The sequence below is a fragment of the Actinia tenebrosa genome, unplaced genomic scaffold, assembly GCF_029948245.1.
Source record: "Actinia tenebrosa isolate PJP-AT-01 unplaced genomic scaffold, QUT_ActTen_1.0 PGA_scaffold4__44_contigs__length_22323623, whole genome shotgun sequence".
Taxonomy (NCBI): domain Eukaryota; kingdom Metazoa; phylum Cnidaria; class Anthozoa; order Actiniaria; family Actiniidae; genus Actinia; species Actinia tenebrosa.
This window is the reverse complement of record NW_028292581.1, coordinates 20,695,228-20,712,327: the sequence shown is the minus strand read 5'-3', so window position 1 is coordinate 20,712,327 and position 17,100 is coordinate 20,695,228. Positions and strand designations below refer to the sequence as shown.

Sequence of the window (17,100 nt, the reverse complement as noted above, 5' to 3'; positions counted from 1 at the left end):
CAGAATGTACTTTATGCCTGGGTGTACACTGCAGCCCCGGGGGAATGACAACGGAAATTGTTGAAGGTCAATGAAACGACCGAGATATAATGCTAACACCTATTCAAAGTCTCTCATAAGTATATTGGAATAGTAAAATACAAACCTGCTGTATTGTGTAGACATGTGTATTGGGAATGTACCGTTTGCCAATGACCAAGCATTGAATCGAACAACTGAATGCAGGCCATTTTGCCCTTGAATAAAGGAGCAATGCGAAGGAAATCCCCAATCAAGATATTGTTGCTCGAATTCATCCGGGCGTGTTTTAAATTATCCAAGTGAACATAGGCTGTATTCGTTTTCAAGCTTAGCATAAACGCCAGGTAGTGCCAGGTGTCTTTTTGTATAGTTAAGGAACTAGATTGTAGAAGACTGTAAGATCCTTTTGTGTCGTAGATTATACCTTCAAGATGATCATTAGACAGTCGAAGAGCCGTCGATGTGTTACCGGGTGATGACATTGAGGACAGACTAATAATTTCTTGATATCTGTAGAGTTCCTTTGTTTTGAATCATGTTAGTATAGTATACTCGTTAGCCGGGCCCATGACATCTCGTATGTTGATGTTTATGGAATTCTTATCTTGCTCTTCAAACTTTAGAGCTCCCTCTTTTTCTTCACCGATCCCATTAACATATACATGTGTCTGAGTTCCATGTAACATGACAACAGGTTTTGACAGCTTCTTTACGTAAGACGGGAAAGGCCATCCTTTCAAAAAAACAAATCCAAACACAACAACTTTCAAATTTCTTAGATCCATAGTGTGTATGTCTGTTTATAGACCCACGCATGTACGTTGCAGAGACTCCATGCATGTACGTTGCATAGACCCATGCATGTACGTTGCATAGACCCATGCATGTACGTTGCATAGACCCATGCATGTACGTTGCATAGACCCATGCATGTATGTTGAATAGACCCATGCTTGTACGTTGCATAGACGACCCACGCATGTACGTTGCATAGACCCATGCATGTACGTTGCATAGACCCATGCATGTACGTTGCATAGACCCATGCATGTACGTTGCATAGACCCATGCATGTACGTTGCATAGACCCATGCATGTACGTTGCATAGACCCATGCATGTACGTTGCATAGACCCATGCATGTACGTTGCATAGACCCATGCATGTACGTTGCATAGACCCATGCATGTACGTTGCATAGACCCATGCATGTACGTTGCATAGACCCATGCATGTACGTTGCATAGACCCATGCATGTACGTTGCATAGACCCATGCATGTACGTTGCATAGACCCATGCATGTACGTTGCATAGACCCATGCATGTACGTTGCATAGACCCATGCATGTACGTTGCATAGACCCATGCATGTACGTTGCATAGACCCATGCATGTATGTTGAATAGACCCATGCTTGTACGTTGCATAGACGACCCACGCATGTACGTTGCATAGACCCATGCATGTACGTTGCATAGACCCATGCATGTACGTTGCATAGACCCATGCATGTACGTTGCATAGACCCATGCATGTACGTTGCATAAACCCATGCATGTACGTTGCATAGACCCACGAATGTCTATCGTGTTGACCCATGCCTTACTGTCGTATAGATATAGATATATACTTACCATGTGTAGTAAAGACAACAACCTCACACATGTACATATACTCGATGTTTGCAGAAAGCGTTTGAATAAGGACGTTCTCTCCAGGGTTTTGAAGGTGAGTTTCACAGACAAATGGTCTAGCTTCTCCAGATGTCATTGTCGTTCGATGCCCACACCTTATGTAGTCTTCAAGCGATGAGCCAACAAACACTTCAATGGAAACGTAATTAACCCATGCACCAGAGATATCTTGTGCTCCTCCAAACAGCACTACCACTTCCGTTAGTATACTTAATTGATCGAGTTCGAACATGATGTGAGCAACTCGAGAATGATCTAACATGCTTCTTTTTACTTTATCGCATGCTTCTGAACTTACACTGAAGTTTCTATCCAAGGATTTCATTATGAGATTGCTGTACGACAGCCAAGCTGGTTCTGAAAAAAATATGGCAAGGAAAAGAGCCTGACCTTTAGCATGTTGGGTTTCATATTATCATAATAGTACCCTTCGCAGTTCCATGCACCTTCTTGAAAGATAGCCGTGCCTTTGCATCGACGACGGACTAACGGTAAACTTGCAATGATAGAGACGTGAATAATTCTCAAAGGCTTTAAAAAAAGATTTCTATCATTGCAAGCTCGCCGTTCGTCTCGCTTCGATGCAACTTTAGAGATGGCGCAGTGATGCTAAGTGAACTTTAAAAGGGACTATTGACGACATGTTGCTAAACGTCATTCAATAAATACGTTATTTAGGATAGAAGCATCTTACCAACAACATGACATTGTGAGCCTGTGTTTGCTGTCACACTTTTTTCTGCTCCAAGTAGAAACATGTACCACGGGATATATGGAATGTCATTAGGCCAGAAGGGATATAAACACAGTGATGCAAATGCCCTGATTTTAGATAACGACAAATTGCTGTACCACATATTCGCTCCAAAAACTTGCCCAACAAACCCTTGACCCCCGCTATGTAGTCCACCAAGACTCAAAACCAGGCCTCTTGAAACGTTAAGACTGGGACTGAGACCTAGGCCCCAGCCATAGGCATCACCATCGATTAGAATACGCCATGTTCCTTGATCTGAAGTCCAGCATGCACAAACATGATGCCATTCTGCATCAAAAAGATCTGGAACTCTGAAGTACCTGGTTATAAAATATTTTCAAAGCTTCACTTTATTTGGCAAGCGTGGTCAAATATTTGGAAGTTATAGATACAAACATCTTGTAATGATGATAACACAGCGAATAGCTTTCTTTCCCAGTTAATGTTTGTAAGTGATTGCATACTGAATACTAATACCAATACTAAGAGTATTAATTGTGGTGTTGAAAGTACGACAAAGGGAGTGATGTAGTGGTCGGTATTGTGTCTGTATGTCATATGTTTTTTTATTTTGCTAAAATAATATTTCTTGAAATGAAGTTAATAGAATATATATAAATTTTGAAAGTTTAAAGGTGGGGTTCTAATAGTTGTAGATATCGGTAATACGAAAGAGATAATTACCTAGTCTGATTGCCAGTTCTAAATTCCATTAGTGCGTTTTCTTGCTGTTGGTTATGATAGGTAAGCTGAACATGACTCGAGTAAGTAAAGATCGTTTGTTTGGTCTAAGCAATGAATAACCGAAGCCAGAGACAAATGGTGAAGGCTGGTAACGGTTCTTTGCGTAGATGTTGTACAGGGTAAACTGCAAGGGCTCCTGAAGTGTTTTTATTGAAGTTTAAACTGAAATCTACACGAAAGGGATAGAAGGAGCAGACAGGTATATCACTATCATAATCCCCTTTATGACAATACACGGGAAACATAGTCAGATGACGTAATGACAATCAGTAAAAAAAACCATGAAAAATCCACTCCACTCCACCCCACTCCACCCCACTCCACCCCACTCCACCCCACTCCACCCCACTCCACTCCACCCCACTCCACCCCACTCCACCCCACTCCACCCCACTCCACCCCACTCCACCCCACTCCACCCCACTCCACCCCACTCCACCCCACTCCACCCCACTCCACCCCACTCCACCCCACTCCACCCCACTCCACCCCACTCCACTCCACTCCACCCCACTCCACCCACTCCACCCACTCCACCCCACTCCACCCCACTCCACCCCACTCCACCCCACTCCACCCCACTCCACCCCACTCCACCCCACTCCACCCCACTCCACCCCACTCCACCCCACTCCACCCCACTCCACTCCACTTAAAGGTACTTACTTAAAAGAGTGGAATAACCTACCATCGAAATCAATACGCATTCGCGTAGCATTGATTGGTGTTGGTTTCTTGCCCGGTTCAATAATCGTCAGCTCTAAAGTAGTGAAGCGTGTTTCTTTCAAAGATGCCACAACAGCTACAATAAATACAAACCCTTCTTTTCTCATCAAAATCGGGACGCTCTTTGAACCGCTATTTAAAAAAAAAAAAAAAAATAAATAAATAGCATTATTGTTATATCAATAGTGGTAATAAACTGACTGACCGACCGACCGACCGACCGACCGACCGACCGACCGACCGACCGACCGACTGACTGACTGACTGACTGACTGACTGATATATAAATCAATAATCTCACACTAACCCGAGTGAGATCACTTTAGTGAGGTTTCTGTAGTCTTCCATGCTGCTGATGTAAACCCGGCAGTATCTAGCATCGCTAACTGATATCCGGTAAGTACCAGGATAAAACATGACAAGTGCTGATACGCGCTGTACGCAGGAAGAACACTGCACTGAATCTCCTTGAACTATCTTGAAGTATGAATTCCTAATAGAAGAGACTGTGTTGGGCGATCTTTTATGTATGGAGTCCATAGCAAGGCGGTATCTTTTGTAAGACGAGGGAAGTGTAAACGTCTCCAAGTACATACCAGAATTTGCACTTCCAGCTATACCTAAGAAAGCACGACAAAATAAAATAAAATCTTAATGTTTGGTGTTTTCAGATCATATTGAGTTAGAATTGCGCTTTTACAGAGGCTAGAGCAACTGTACGGCTTTGATTCAGGATGCATTGTGCATTGTAAATACTCGATTGAATACTTCAAGAATTAACGACATAGAGCACGACAGAGGAAAAAAATCTTATCCAGATCGTTGAGCAAGAAATGTAGCCATGGTAACCTGGGCTCTGGCTTTGTTTAATGTAGTTAGTAGCCAAGACCTATACGTCAGGTATAGTTTTCAAACCCCATTCCCTTCGATCAAAAAGCTGAAACAAAGTGTGAAATTGTATGAAGATCAAAATGCAAGTGCAAACTTTTTGACTCCCACAAGTACGCGAGATATTAGCGCTAGCTCTCTTAAAACTTACAAAACTAATTGTTATTATGTTGGTCTCTTATTATATTATGTGGGATTTATGAGGAATGTGGAATATAGTCTGCTACGGACTGAAACGCAATGAAAACATCTGTTCTTCTCATGCGCATCAATACACTTGCACTCTTCCAGCCTAACGGGGTCTAATGGAAGAAAAAACGACAGTTTTCATTACACATTGATAGAATTTTTTTTTTCCAATTTTGCTCAAACTTTAGTTTTTTTTTTGTTTCTTTCTGTGTGTTTCGCCAGTAAATGTGGACTAATGTTAGTAACACGAATAGTGTTGTAAAACTCACCTAATTCACAATTAATAAAAAATGTTGAGAACCCAAGAATAAACGACGACAACCACAGTGACATCTTTTGAAGGTTTTCTCTCTCTCAGGATGACAGACCAACAGACCAACAACCATTTGAATCTTATATCTTCATGTCGTCTCAAAGGCAGCGCCTGTATCAAGGAATCTCAGATTTAAAACGACAGTTTTTCCCAAGTGAATCCAACACCTGAGTGACTCCTGACCAACAAACAACTGACCTAGAAGATGATTTAAAAGTCCAGAAAACCTAGGACTTTAATTTGCATCCTGTCAGATGTTTATGTCGTTTTGACGGTACCAAATGTTTGATAAACTGAACACATGTGGTAATCTAGTCATCGTTATAAAGTCATTTGATTTTGAGCCTTTTTAATTTACAGCAAATGCCGTTGTTGACAATTTTCGCTCGTTAGGGTTTTCCAATTATTTTAAATTTAATGAATCATAAATATGATTTGATTGCTTTAAATAATTTCGAGACTTGCCATTTATTTATCAAGACCCACCATTAATTCTCTACTTCTCTCCTTACTTCCTTCGGATTTGAAAAATATCAATGAATAATACATACAAACCTAACCTGATTTGTTTATTGTTACTGCAGTTCTGTGTTGTTTTAATCAGTACTAGTTGTCAATCGCAGCGACTTGCCGGCTGGAACTCCACCTGGCCAACGGACGGTCCAACAATATCACAGTAGAGCCAGCCCGATGATTGGTTAAATCTTAAGATTCAATAAAGTTGAAAATTGATTGACTTGACTAGAGCGGTAGTTTAAAGGTATTAACTTGGCGGTTGTAGGGCGGTACGTTAGATTTAATGCAAGCTATTGATTAAAAGACTAGCTACTGGTGTGAACACTTGCACGATGCGTGGATTCCAATCTAAATACTCCAATTCTAAGCGCCATTTTTGATAATTTTCTCCACTTACCATCCATAGATCTCAAGTATGTCAAATATTATTCCTGCTATTCCAGCTTATTTTAGACCTAGCGTTTGCAATGGTAAACTATGGTAAAAAATGATCTTCAACTGACGTTTCGGATCAGTAGTAAATAGAAATGTAACCAATGGATAGCCAAACAAACAAACAAACAAACAAACAAACAAACAAACAAACAAACAAACAAATGAAACAATTTCTGCGTTCTCTGTCGCTTCAAAATATTTTTGAAGACTTTAAAATTACAGCGCATGCGTATTGGAAATGTAATGATATCATTTGTCTTTGATTAGACGAGTTCTCTGTTTAAAGATGTGTTGACTGCATTGTCCTGCGAAATGTCTTTGGCATAATCTGGGTATATATTTTTATATTTTTCCCGATACAAGATAAAATATAATAAAATAGTGACTAAATATTTATAATGTAGTCTTTTATTTCATATTTTATTGCTACTAACGCTATACTCTCAAGGATTTACAAAACAGAATTCAGTATTCGATCATTATTTTATAGGTTACTATTTTACGTGACTAACAAAGTCTGGACAAAAAGCTCAAAATCGTTAGCAAGCTTCTAGTACAATTATCTTGAATATTACAAATTCATTATGAAAACAATGCTTTTTTAAATATTCCCATTGAGCTATTTCTTGATTTTAAGTCATAAATATTCTATCATTCGAAAAAAATTAAGCTAACGATTTTCCAGTGTTGGTTAAATAAATCAGAGCCAACTTATTTTATAAGTATTTTTCGTTTAAAGTATTTTTAGAACCGTGTGAAAAGCAAAGCAATGGATAATAAGCCTATTTGGTGTTGTGGAGAAAGCTCTACGTAGTTTTGTAAGCAGTATTTTTTTGCACGTACTATTTTTACTAAATATTTAATTCATATCTAACATAATTGTAATTAATTTTAACTAAACGCATATTGTTTCACTCTTTCAAGGCCCAAAGTTGGCACTTTTCAATGTCTATTCTACAGTTATGCATATATTTAAAGCAAGGTCACATAAATGTTTCATTTTCTTCATCTTCTATCAAAATACGAACCATACATCTAGCTGTCTGTGTAAAATATTTCTTTAAAATGTAAAATCGACGATACACAGACAAAATCAACCCCAAACTACCCCCCTAACAGAATAAATCGTCTTTAAAATTAATTCAGTATTTTGACAAGATTAATTCATTTATCTTATGTTTTGAAGTACTTGGAGAGATATGCATGAAGTTTAACGAAATCTGTTGTCGAAGTCCGTCTTGCTTCCTGCAAAAATCATATTAATTTAATGGTTAGACTAACGTATAACGAGTAAACGATGTTAGAACGGATGCGAGGGAGACTACCAGCCCTCCCCCTAATACAAAAACCTTCCCTAAGATAGCGCATGCGCAGTTTGCTTTCCCGTATATGTTCACGACTCATAGAAAAATCAAATGACCAAAAAAAAGCAAAATAAAGGCAGAGTGTTTTTGGACTTACTTTGGTGTTTAGTTGTGTAATGCGTAAGGAGCCAGTCCAGATTCCCTACTGATATGCTTTCTAGGACTTGGTTGCACCTGTGGGCCAGCTCCACCCAGCCAGATTGGCTCACTCTTCCTGTAAGCAGTTCGAGGTCGTGAAGGACCATCAACCGAGTCTCCTGGTAGTACAGAACTCTCCATTGTACGAGACCTTACAAAATACGAGTGACATATAAGGTATTGTTTTGTCGAAAGTGAATGATGAGAATTTTATAGCATTCCATTTCCTTAATTCACCGAGATTCAGGACTCCAGCTACGCTGTATTGGGACATATTTCTAGATCAATACTGATTTAAGAAATAAATTTGATTTAGAAAAAATAGAGACTTATTAACAGAGTATGGCATGTAATAACACTTACTTTCTGGGAGCGGTTTTGGGGCGTTCTGGAAGTTGACCGCCTTCAAGCAAAGACAAAAATCAAATCAACAAAGGATCTACGTAACTTACTACTAGTCTTGGTAGTTATCTTAGGCGAATACAAGCAAAACATATTTATTGGTTGGGACCATCACGTGATTGTAGGAAGCGTTCACAAGATAAAACTTGTTACGTTGTAAAAGGTAGACATGATGCAAAACGTCATGTTTGAGCGCAAAATTTGCAATCATCTGTCAGTCCGGGCCTAAAGAGAGACCCTTCCTGTGGCGTTGCAGCAGCATTAGTAATGTCAAAAAGATCTATTTAACGATCAGTGCTCGAGCCCGAATGGGCTATGAGTCAATAGCCAATGAGGCCAGAGGTCGAATAGTATATTTTATCATAGCGGGCAATGCGGGCGAGAGGACAAATAGTTTAGTCAAATCCAACTATTCGGTCAAATACATAGATGCAAAGAATTCTTGAATTAACGTTAACTTTATTACTTTGGCTTTCCAAGCCGGCATTTTTGGCTACTAGTACGATACAACTTATAACCTAGTAGTAGCTCATTCAATCAGAACACAGCATTAATGATAGACTACTTGGATTTGACTAAAATAGAATATTTCATCTTGTACGGCTTACTTTTGTTATCTTCCAAGTAGAACCAATCACTGCGTTTATAACTGACTGGAGTCTTACTTGGAGTGTTTCTCGGGGTCTTGAGGAGATCTAAGAAGACAAAGTGACATCACTGTTAATCACTCTCGAGAGATACTCATCGAAGCGCACTGATAACACAAGTAAAACATGATTTTGCTCACGATACGGCACCAAGTCTTGCAAAAGAGAGATAGATAGAGAGAGAGAGAGAGAGAGAGAGAGAGAGAGAGAGAGAAGAGCAAAAAGTTGATAACTTTAAGCTAAGATGCTTAAATTGACGATACACCAAGCCCCTTTAACCTCAGCATCCAAAACTATCCGCAATCATCTTCATCAAAGTACATCATAGAGATGGCAAGAGAGAGAGAGAAGAGCAAAGACAAGTCGATAAGTTAAACAGGAATTCGCGGCAAAAGTCTCTTTAACCTCAGCATCCAAAAGGATCCGCAATCATCTTCATCAAAGTACATCATAGAGATGGCAAGAGAGAGAGAGAGAGAAGAGCAAAGAAGCAAAGACAAGTTGATAAGTTAAACAAGAATTCAAGGTAAAGTCCCTTTAACCTAAGCATCTAAAATGATCCTCAAACATCTTCATCAAAATCCTTGTACAGATGACGAGACGATGCAAATAATAATAGAGTAATAATAAATGATAGTGACATGACATATGGTCGTACACGAAGATGAATAAATGATCAAGTATTACCAGAATGCCCTCCCCGTTTGGCCGTCTTTGTATACTCTGTGTCTGTGTTTTTGACCTGTAGCTTGTTATAATTTCTGCGTACTCGGGCACTGTCTGGTGTTGCTCTATCTGTAGTCAAAATCAAAGCGCCATGTATAAACATTATAGCCATGCATTAGTTAGAGTTTTATATGAATAACATGGTGTTAGAGGTCCAGGCATTAAGATTATAATGCAATAACTGGACTATACCAATAATGTACTTGTTAAAGCTTACGTAATTAAGAGCGGCATACAGTTAAAACATCGCTGCTTTAAATAAATACAAATTCACCTTATTTTAACTTTACAACAATTTATATTTAGCTTATATTTACGCACATTTAGGTTGACAAAATATAAAATAATATAAAATCAAAAATGTAAGTGTGCAAGTGTTTTTCTGTTCATGCCATTAACTCTGTCATTTTTATGTAGGGTTGTATTTTCAAGTAAAGTCTATCCATCCCTGTAGTTTTCGATGCTTTGTTCACTAATAGAGCACCTTTCTCAAGGGTAGCTATATAATGAACTAAAAGAAAACAGGCTTAGAATGGAGCCTTGTTACAAAGAATGTCTGTGTATCTAATAAGCAAGTACAACTTGGGAAACTCAATTATTAAGTATTTAATTTTATTTTAAAGACCAACCACGCCCTATTTCTATTTTTTGATGTTTGCTTTGAATTTCGATGGAAAATCTGTCCCAGGTTTTGAATTCAGCATTGATACTAACGGGGGAGAGCGCGACTGAATTCAAAACCCAGGACAGGTCTTCCATCCAAATTCAAATCCTCCGTCAAAAATTAAAAATAGGGTTTGGTTGTTTTTTAAACCAGTTAAAACGCACGTGCTTGGATTTGCTCAGATCTGCAGCCCTCGGTCTCAGATTTCAATGCAAACCCTCGCCCTAGTGTTTTAACCTATTTAAAAACTTTGCCTTATGGGCAGGAAAGCCTTACGTACATACAGTATGTATGTATATAATTCAGCTAATGCAACCTGTTGTTAAAATAGATTCGAATCAGTACCTCTTTTTTGTAAGCTGTCTTTGATATCCACTCCATCCTGATAATACCAGTCTCCTCCTTTCTTATTATATTTGGCTGGTTCCTTGGTTGGCTCATGTTCTTTGATCTCTAACAAGTCTGAGTGAAAATGAAACTTTTATAAGTAAAAATTTTTACAATTTAGGGCACGACTAACTCATAATGCAGAGGCATATCAAACATTGAGTATCGTATTTCCCTGTGTCTGTTGTCTGTGAGGCAGACCCACGAGTTAGCATCGTCCCAGTATCCTTCCTCGATTTTCCAAAGTTTTTCTTTCTTTACTTGTCTTTGTTCCTTTCTTTTCTTCTTCAAAAATGTTCATACCAAATTCATTATAAATAGATGGCTTTTTTATTTGCCGCTTTTCTGCACAATCCAAATATGGAATTGATTATACCATATATGGAGTGAGCTTTCTCTACTCCAACTTTGACACTAACATTATAGAGTAAAGCTTGATGTGGAGAAAAAGTGGAAAACCCTTGAATCAAGGAAGAGATCTAATCAACTTTACTCAAATGTGATGTTGAGTTTGGGGATCAGACCAGAAATCTTGAAGAAGAGAGGTAAGCTCAAGTGCAATACCAATATGCCATCCTTGATTCCTATTGCACCTCAGGTTGTAATGTTATTATTTAATGTATATGTACCTTTATGTCCTCCTTCTTTGGCAAGTTTTAAAAATTCAGAATCTCCTTGCTTAGCCCTTGATCTTGGTGTGGCAGGTGGTTGTCCATCAACACCATTAACAGCATCATGTGTATACCAGTCACCACCTTTCTTGTCATATTTAACAGCTTCAGCAGTTGGTTTGTGTTCTTTAATGGCAAGTAGGTCTGAAACATGATTAAAGTGATTGATTGAGTGATCTTTTTGTACACACATGACCAAACAGGGCTTAAAATAATGGTCGGTTAGTTGCTAATCCTGATAACTGGCCATGACCAAATTAGTTTTAGGTCAGTCATACTGTACCTCATTATTGGTTTAACATTACTTTTCAAAATGAACAGCAAAGCTTTTTCAAATGTTCTATTTAATTAAGGCAAAGATTTTACCAGACAAGTTTCAATTCTGGCCGGACATTTATTGTCCAACCACAAGCCATTATTTGAAGTCCTGCCAACAGTATAATACATAATACATAAATGAATCTGCAATTATCAACTTTCTGAATGACACATAGTGAATTAACTTTGTTTATGGAAGATAACACTTGACAGTAATCCAACTGATAAACTTTGTGGTCCTCTTTAACCTCTCTAGTTCATTAGGGAGGGGACCACTATTAATGTGGTCATCCAAGCCACATGAAGGTTTACCCATTTGCAGATATAACTACAAAGGCAGCACCTTCTCAGTTACAGTATTTCAAGAACATGAGTGTTGGTCTGGCCGAGGCTTGAACCATGACCTCCCGCACAACAGACTGAACCTCTTACTACTTGAGGTAACCGGGTGGCAGTCAAAAAGTTGGAAATGAAAATTACATTCAAAATGCATTCACAAAAATAGTGCTACAATAAGTATAGGAAAGCCACATCTTGAGTACAATTCAGAATTGATAGGTACATGTACAAGTGATGTTTTGAAAGTTTTAAGAATTGGACAAGCCTTTAAGCAAGTCCAATTTGAGAACTTTCAAAACACCACAAGTATCTATCAATCCTGAATTATAAAGAAGATTGTGTGACTTTTATTTTATAATACACTTAATTGGAACTCTACGGAGTACAATTTACGATTTAATCATACTTCTCTTATCCAATCAGAATAGAGTAATTTTGTTGAGTGCATTATAAATATAAATATAAATATAAATATATATAAATATTTTACAGTACATATACCTTTGTGCCCTCCTTGCTTTGCAGCTTTTAAAAATTCTGTATCTGTTTCTTTAACTTTGGATTTTGGTTTCTGTGGGAGGTCATTATTGTTAACTTTATCTTGATAATACCAATCTGCCTTTTTTACCTCTGCTTTTTTAGGTGATGGACTTGGTTCAGCAGGTCTTGGGGAGAGCAAGTCTGAAAAATATCAATTAAATCACCATCAATGCATAGAATTACGTTGATTTATCATTCTACAGAGTGTACAAATTTTAGCATAAATTATATATTTTGCGTTCCTGCTGGAGGTAATCATGTACTTTATGAGCAGCCACAATATGTGTTGGTTACAATTTCCTGAATGTCAGCAAATGCATGATCAATACTTTACTACTGGTAACACTCACTTGCTCACACCACACACAAACTCACTCACTCACATTTCAAACGATTTTCATTCCAAGGACAAATTGCTTGAATTTCTCTGTTGCCTCTACCTTGTACTTATGAAAGTTTGCGCCTAAATTCAATTTTAAAATTACTGACTTGTCTGAAGTTTTGGTCTAGATGGGTCTAGACAGGCAATCTAGATCCATAAATAATCCTCAACACTTCAGCGTCACTTTATTGATAGTTTCCTGACTGTTTGCCATGCATTGGTTCACAACAAGAGTCTAAAAAAAGCATTTGTGTGTTGGCTGTCAATAGCTGCCTATTACTGGCCAAACTGTAACCATAAATTATTTGTAAATTTTTGACAGTTTTGAAAGCCAATTCTGGTTCTTTTCATCCAATCATGTTCAAGTTTGGCAGACTTATTAATCTTGAGATGCTTGATCTCAAATGACAAGGTTTTTCCTAATAATTCATTTAACTCGCCCCAGTGTTTTTCTAAATTGAAATAACAAACCTTTATGTCCACCTTCTTTAGCAAGCTTCACAAAGTCAGTATCATCAGACCTGATCCTGGACCTTGGTGTGTCTGAAGCAGGGCTGGATTCTCCATGAGATAAACAAGAAATGTTTGATACTCGGGGTGTGTCAACTTTTGTAGGTGATGCACCATTGACAGGCTCAAACCATTCTATACAAGCAGAAAAATAATACATGCTTTTGTTAGTTAAAAATATCTGACCATTTTCCAAGCATCAAGGAACCTAAAAGAAGGGTTAGTTTAAATATGAGTTTAGTGAATATTAGGATTATGGAATTGTATTCTGTCAAATGGCAGAACTAATCTGTATGGACCACAAATTTCCACAGGCCTTGGCCCCGCCATGTGCAAGCCTATGCATTCTCTCAATTGACATGTAGGATCTTGTGCTCAACAATTACATATATTTAACCTGAACAATATATAATTATATGTAAATAAATAATAAATAAATCACTTTTATTTAAGTGTCTAGTCGTTCTAGCGCTTTCGGACTAATTGGGAAAACTTTCCGCTCACACGCACTACCACTACATTAAATGTTCTAAGCACACAACGCTCAACTCACTATATGAAATATATGAGTATATGAAAACCATGGACCAAGGAAGAATGGAGGTTTTTAGAGAACTGCACAGCTATAGCAAGTGCAGTCAGAACCCAAATATTTTAGAATCAACATATTAAAGGAGAAGACTCAATACAGTTGTAAAATATTATATTTGTTATAAAATGAAATACAGTGAACTTTATTTAGAAATGATGACATAGTAACCCCCAGAGTTACCCGATGACCTTAAAGTTTATCATTCAATGAGGTATGGGAAACTAAATATAAGCCCACTCATTAGGCAGGAACACAGGAACCACATATTTGCTATTTTAGTGGTTGAGGAAACAAACTGGCCAACTGTCTGGCCACAAACACCAGCTGTCAATGATGCAAAGGAAATGGAAGTTCCTTTCAGGTCAATTTAATGCTGTTATTTGTCATACTTGAAATTTAAACGATAGGAAAGCTGAATAGACCAGTCGACTTTCATTAATTTTTATGTTGAGTACTCTTAATGGAGAGTCAACATTACACTGTACATGTGTCATTTCATAAATCGAGAGCACATTAGGTACTAGACTACATATGCAGTACTTCAAATATTATAAATGTCTGCTATTAAGGTTGGTGTAAGTGATGCATGTTATTCAAGAGACTATACATAGTTAAGTTGTGCACAAAAAGAACTCAATTTTAATGTCAATTGTTGCAAGTGAAATTAATATCAGCTTCAATTCTAAGCCAATTATAATTGCCACTAAGAAAAATGTAATTGTTTCTTTAATTACTAACAATTGCTATGTGTAGACATTATATATTTCGTTGTTATCATGAAAATATTATATGTAAATGTATGGAGAATTCAAATGTAAATGATACATATATTTTGTACTTCAAAACAAAAATATTTTGAAATGAAAAAATCTAAGAACCTGTTACTAAAACGAAAAATAATTGATTTTCTTCAAATAATATAAACAATAATATGAAAATACAGTATCTAATGGTAGTAAGTGGATGGCACTAATCCTCTAACTCTCCTTGAAAAGATATTAATCTCCTTATACTATCAGAGAAAAACAAACAAGGAACTTAATGTTGGATGCGTGTAGCAATAATCCAAACTTGAATAATTGTACAATATATATAGTAAAATCGTCCAACCATATTAATATGTTCAGCTAGCATAAAGGCTTAAATTACAAAGCGAAACCAAGAACTTCACGCCATTTCACATGACATATAACAGTTATTTCTATTGGTGATGTGCAACTACCGTATATTCTAGTCCCTTGGGAGTGTTTATCTATAATGACTCATTTATGATCAAGTGTCCAATAAAAAAACTTAGCATTTCTTGTCACACCTTTTCTCATGGTCTCATAATGAGTAGTAACACCACAAGCCGACAACACACGTTGTATTGATTTGAAGTAATCCCGAGAAAAAATAATAATAATAACGAAACAATTCTTATCCGAAAAATCTTAATTTTCTTTTTTTAGGATTTTACCAAGACCTCGTCATGTCAAAATCTAGTTAGACGGAAGTGGTAATGATAGACAAATGGGGAGGTTAGAGACATTAGGTAAGGGTCAGATAGAGTTCTACAAGAATATACTTTATGATTGTCATTAAGCAACGCGATAAATATCCTAGAACCATGACAATATCCAAGTTGGCGCCTCATTTATGCTTATCACATCGAAAATGGTCAAAATTTGAGTCAAAACAACTGATCGGTCCATGAAATGCTAATTCTTGGCGACACAGTTCTAGTTACGACATGCTGAGTTCTTGCGAGACAGTCCATCCACTTTATAACTTAATATACTTTTGAATTGATTAAAAACTTCAAACACTGCTTAATGTAGATCACTTAAACATTTGTTTTTGTTGGTCTACTAAAAGCACTGGCCCATTAGGCAGCGAATAAAAATGCATTTTTGTTGAGAGATTCATAAACAATCAAAGAAAAGCGAAAATGCCTCTCAGCCGTAAATATTTCAGTATCTGATACAGAACTGTTTTATTCAGTTTTGCTCTTTCTTTCTCTGGAATATAATGTAGGTTATTTTGAACAGGTTCCTAGCATTTTGATACGGAACAACAACAAATACGATCGTTATTTGACAATTGCCTTTGTATTACGAGAGGTAGGAATTGAAAATATAAATGAATAAAAATAAGTCAAGAGCTTCAGCTCACCGCAGATGCATTCCTTCCTCACTAATTCTTCAAAAAAAGTTTACAGCAACCCCGCGATACAGATATTAAGAGATACATCTAAAATAATTTATCATCACTACCACATTTATAGTCATATTACTTATCTAGAATTATTGAAGCGGTGAGATTCATGAGCTACCATGTGAAGTTGTAAAACCAAAAAAACCACGGATTCTAGTCAACACGTTGGCATAAAAAGGCGAACACAAAAAATTAAAAATACATCGACACACAAAGCATTCGTTCAAGATAAAATATCGAATCCAAGGGCGATCCCTATAGCATTTCCTATGTCTTCAATGACTAGAATTGTCCTAATATATTTGTAGAAAATACGCCTTTCACAGCACGACCTGACATGTAGGGTGAAAACAATCGATCGTACGTAGAAAATTCATCATACCTCCACTTTTCGAATTGTTAGCCATGAGAACTTCTGCTCAGTGAGTAATCCAAAGGTTTCTGTTGAATAAGGGTGGCTGGATCGATGGTATAGAGTGTTTAGAAGAGGATCGAATGTCTTGACAAAAACCGATCTTCCGTTCGATCGCGTCCACTTCACTAGAAAAAACCGGTTTAGTACTCAGTCTCCCTCGCACACCGACATGGAACGCCTTGTCAATATCACGAAAACTGGGTGGGATGAATAGAAGGATGTGAAAAGATTAAGAAAATATCAAAAATTCAGTTCTTCCGTATGCTTCGAAGACTTCTGGTTAATAGCTTATGTTTGGGAAAGACTAGATTGCATAATATTTCTATGAGAACACTGATGGACCTGTAAAGTACGAGAAATACCTGTGAGAGATTGACCGACATCTCCACATGTGGCAATCAAAACTGAACACTGTTATCTTTTTTTAATGCTAGAAGACAAATGATGTCTCGATGCCTAAAAAGCTTTTTTTACCAAGCAAAGCTAATGGCTCTTTACATAGTAAAAGCTTTTGGCTAATTTTA

The 17,100-nt window shown here is 37.3% G+C and overlaps 1 protein-coding gene across 2 annotated transcripts; it reads right to left on the bottom strand.

Moving 5' to 3' along the window:
* Window positions 1-6,677: 6,677 nt before the first annotated feature.
* LOC116288480 (uncharacterized) lies at window positions 6,678-16,732 on the bottom strand. 2 transcript variants are annotated; one of them, XM_031695276.2, is made up of 10 exons: window positions 16,544-16,730; window positions 13,335-13,508; window positions 12,443-12,622; window positions 11,243-11,428; window positions 10,572-10,688; window positions 9,524-9,631; window positions 8,798-8,884; window positions 8,151-8,190; window positions 7,747-7,938; window positions 6,678-7,530 (listed from the first exon to the last, which is right to left on the bottom strand). In XM_031695276.2, exons 1-9 carry the CDS (start codon window positions 16,566-16,568, stop codon window positions 7,755-7,757), a joined length of 1,101 nt encoding a protein of 366 aa, XP_031551136.1. In that variant the 5' UTR covers window positions 16,569-16,730; the 3' UTR covers window positions 6,678-7,530; window positions 7,747-7,754. The 2 variants fall into 2 exon arrangements, with proteins under 2 accessions (XP_031551136.1, XP_031551137.1); XM_031695277.2 differs by lacking the exon at window positions 9,524-9,631 and having other exon boundaries at window positions 16,544-16,732.
* Between the last annotated feature and the right edge of the window lie 368 nt (window positions 16,733-17,100).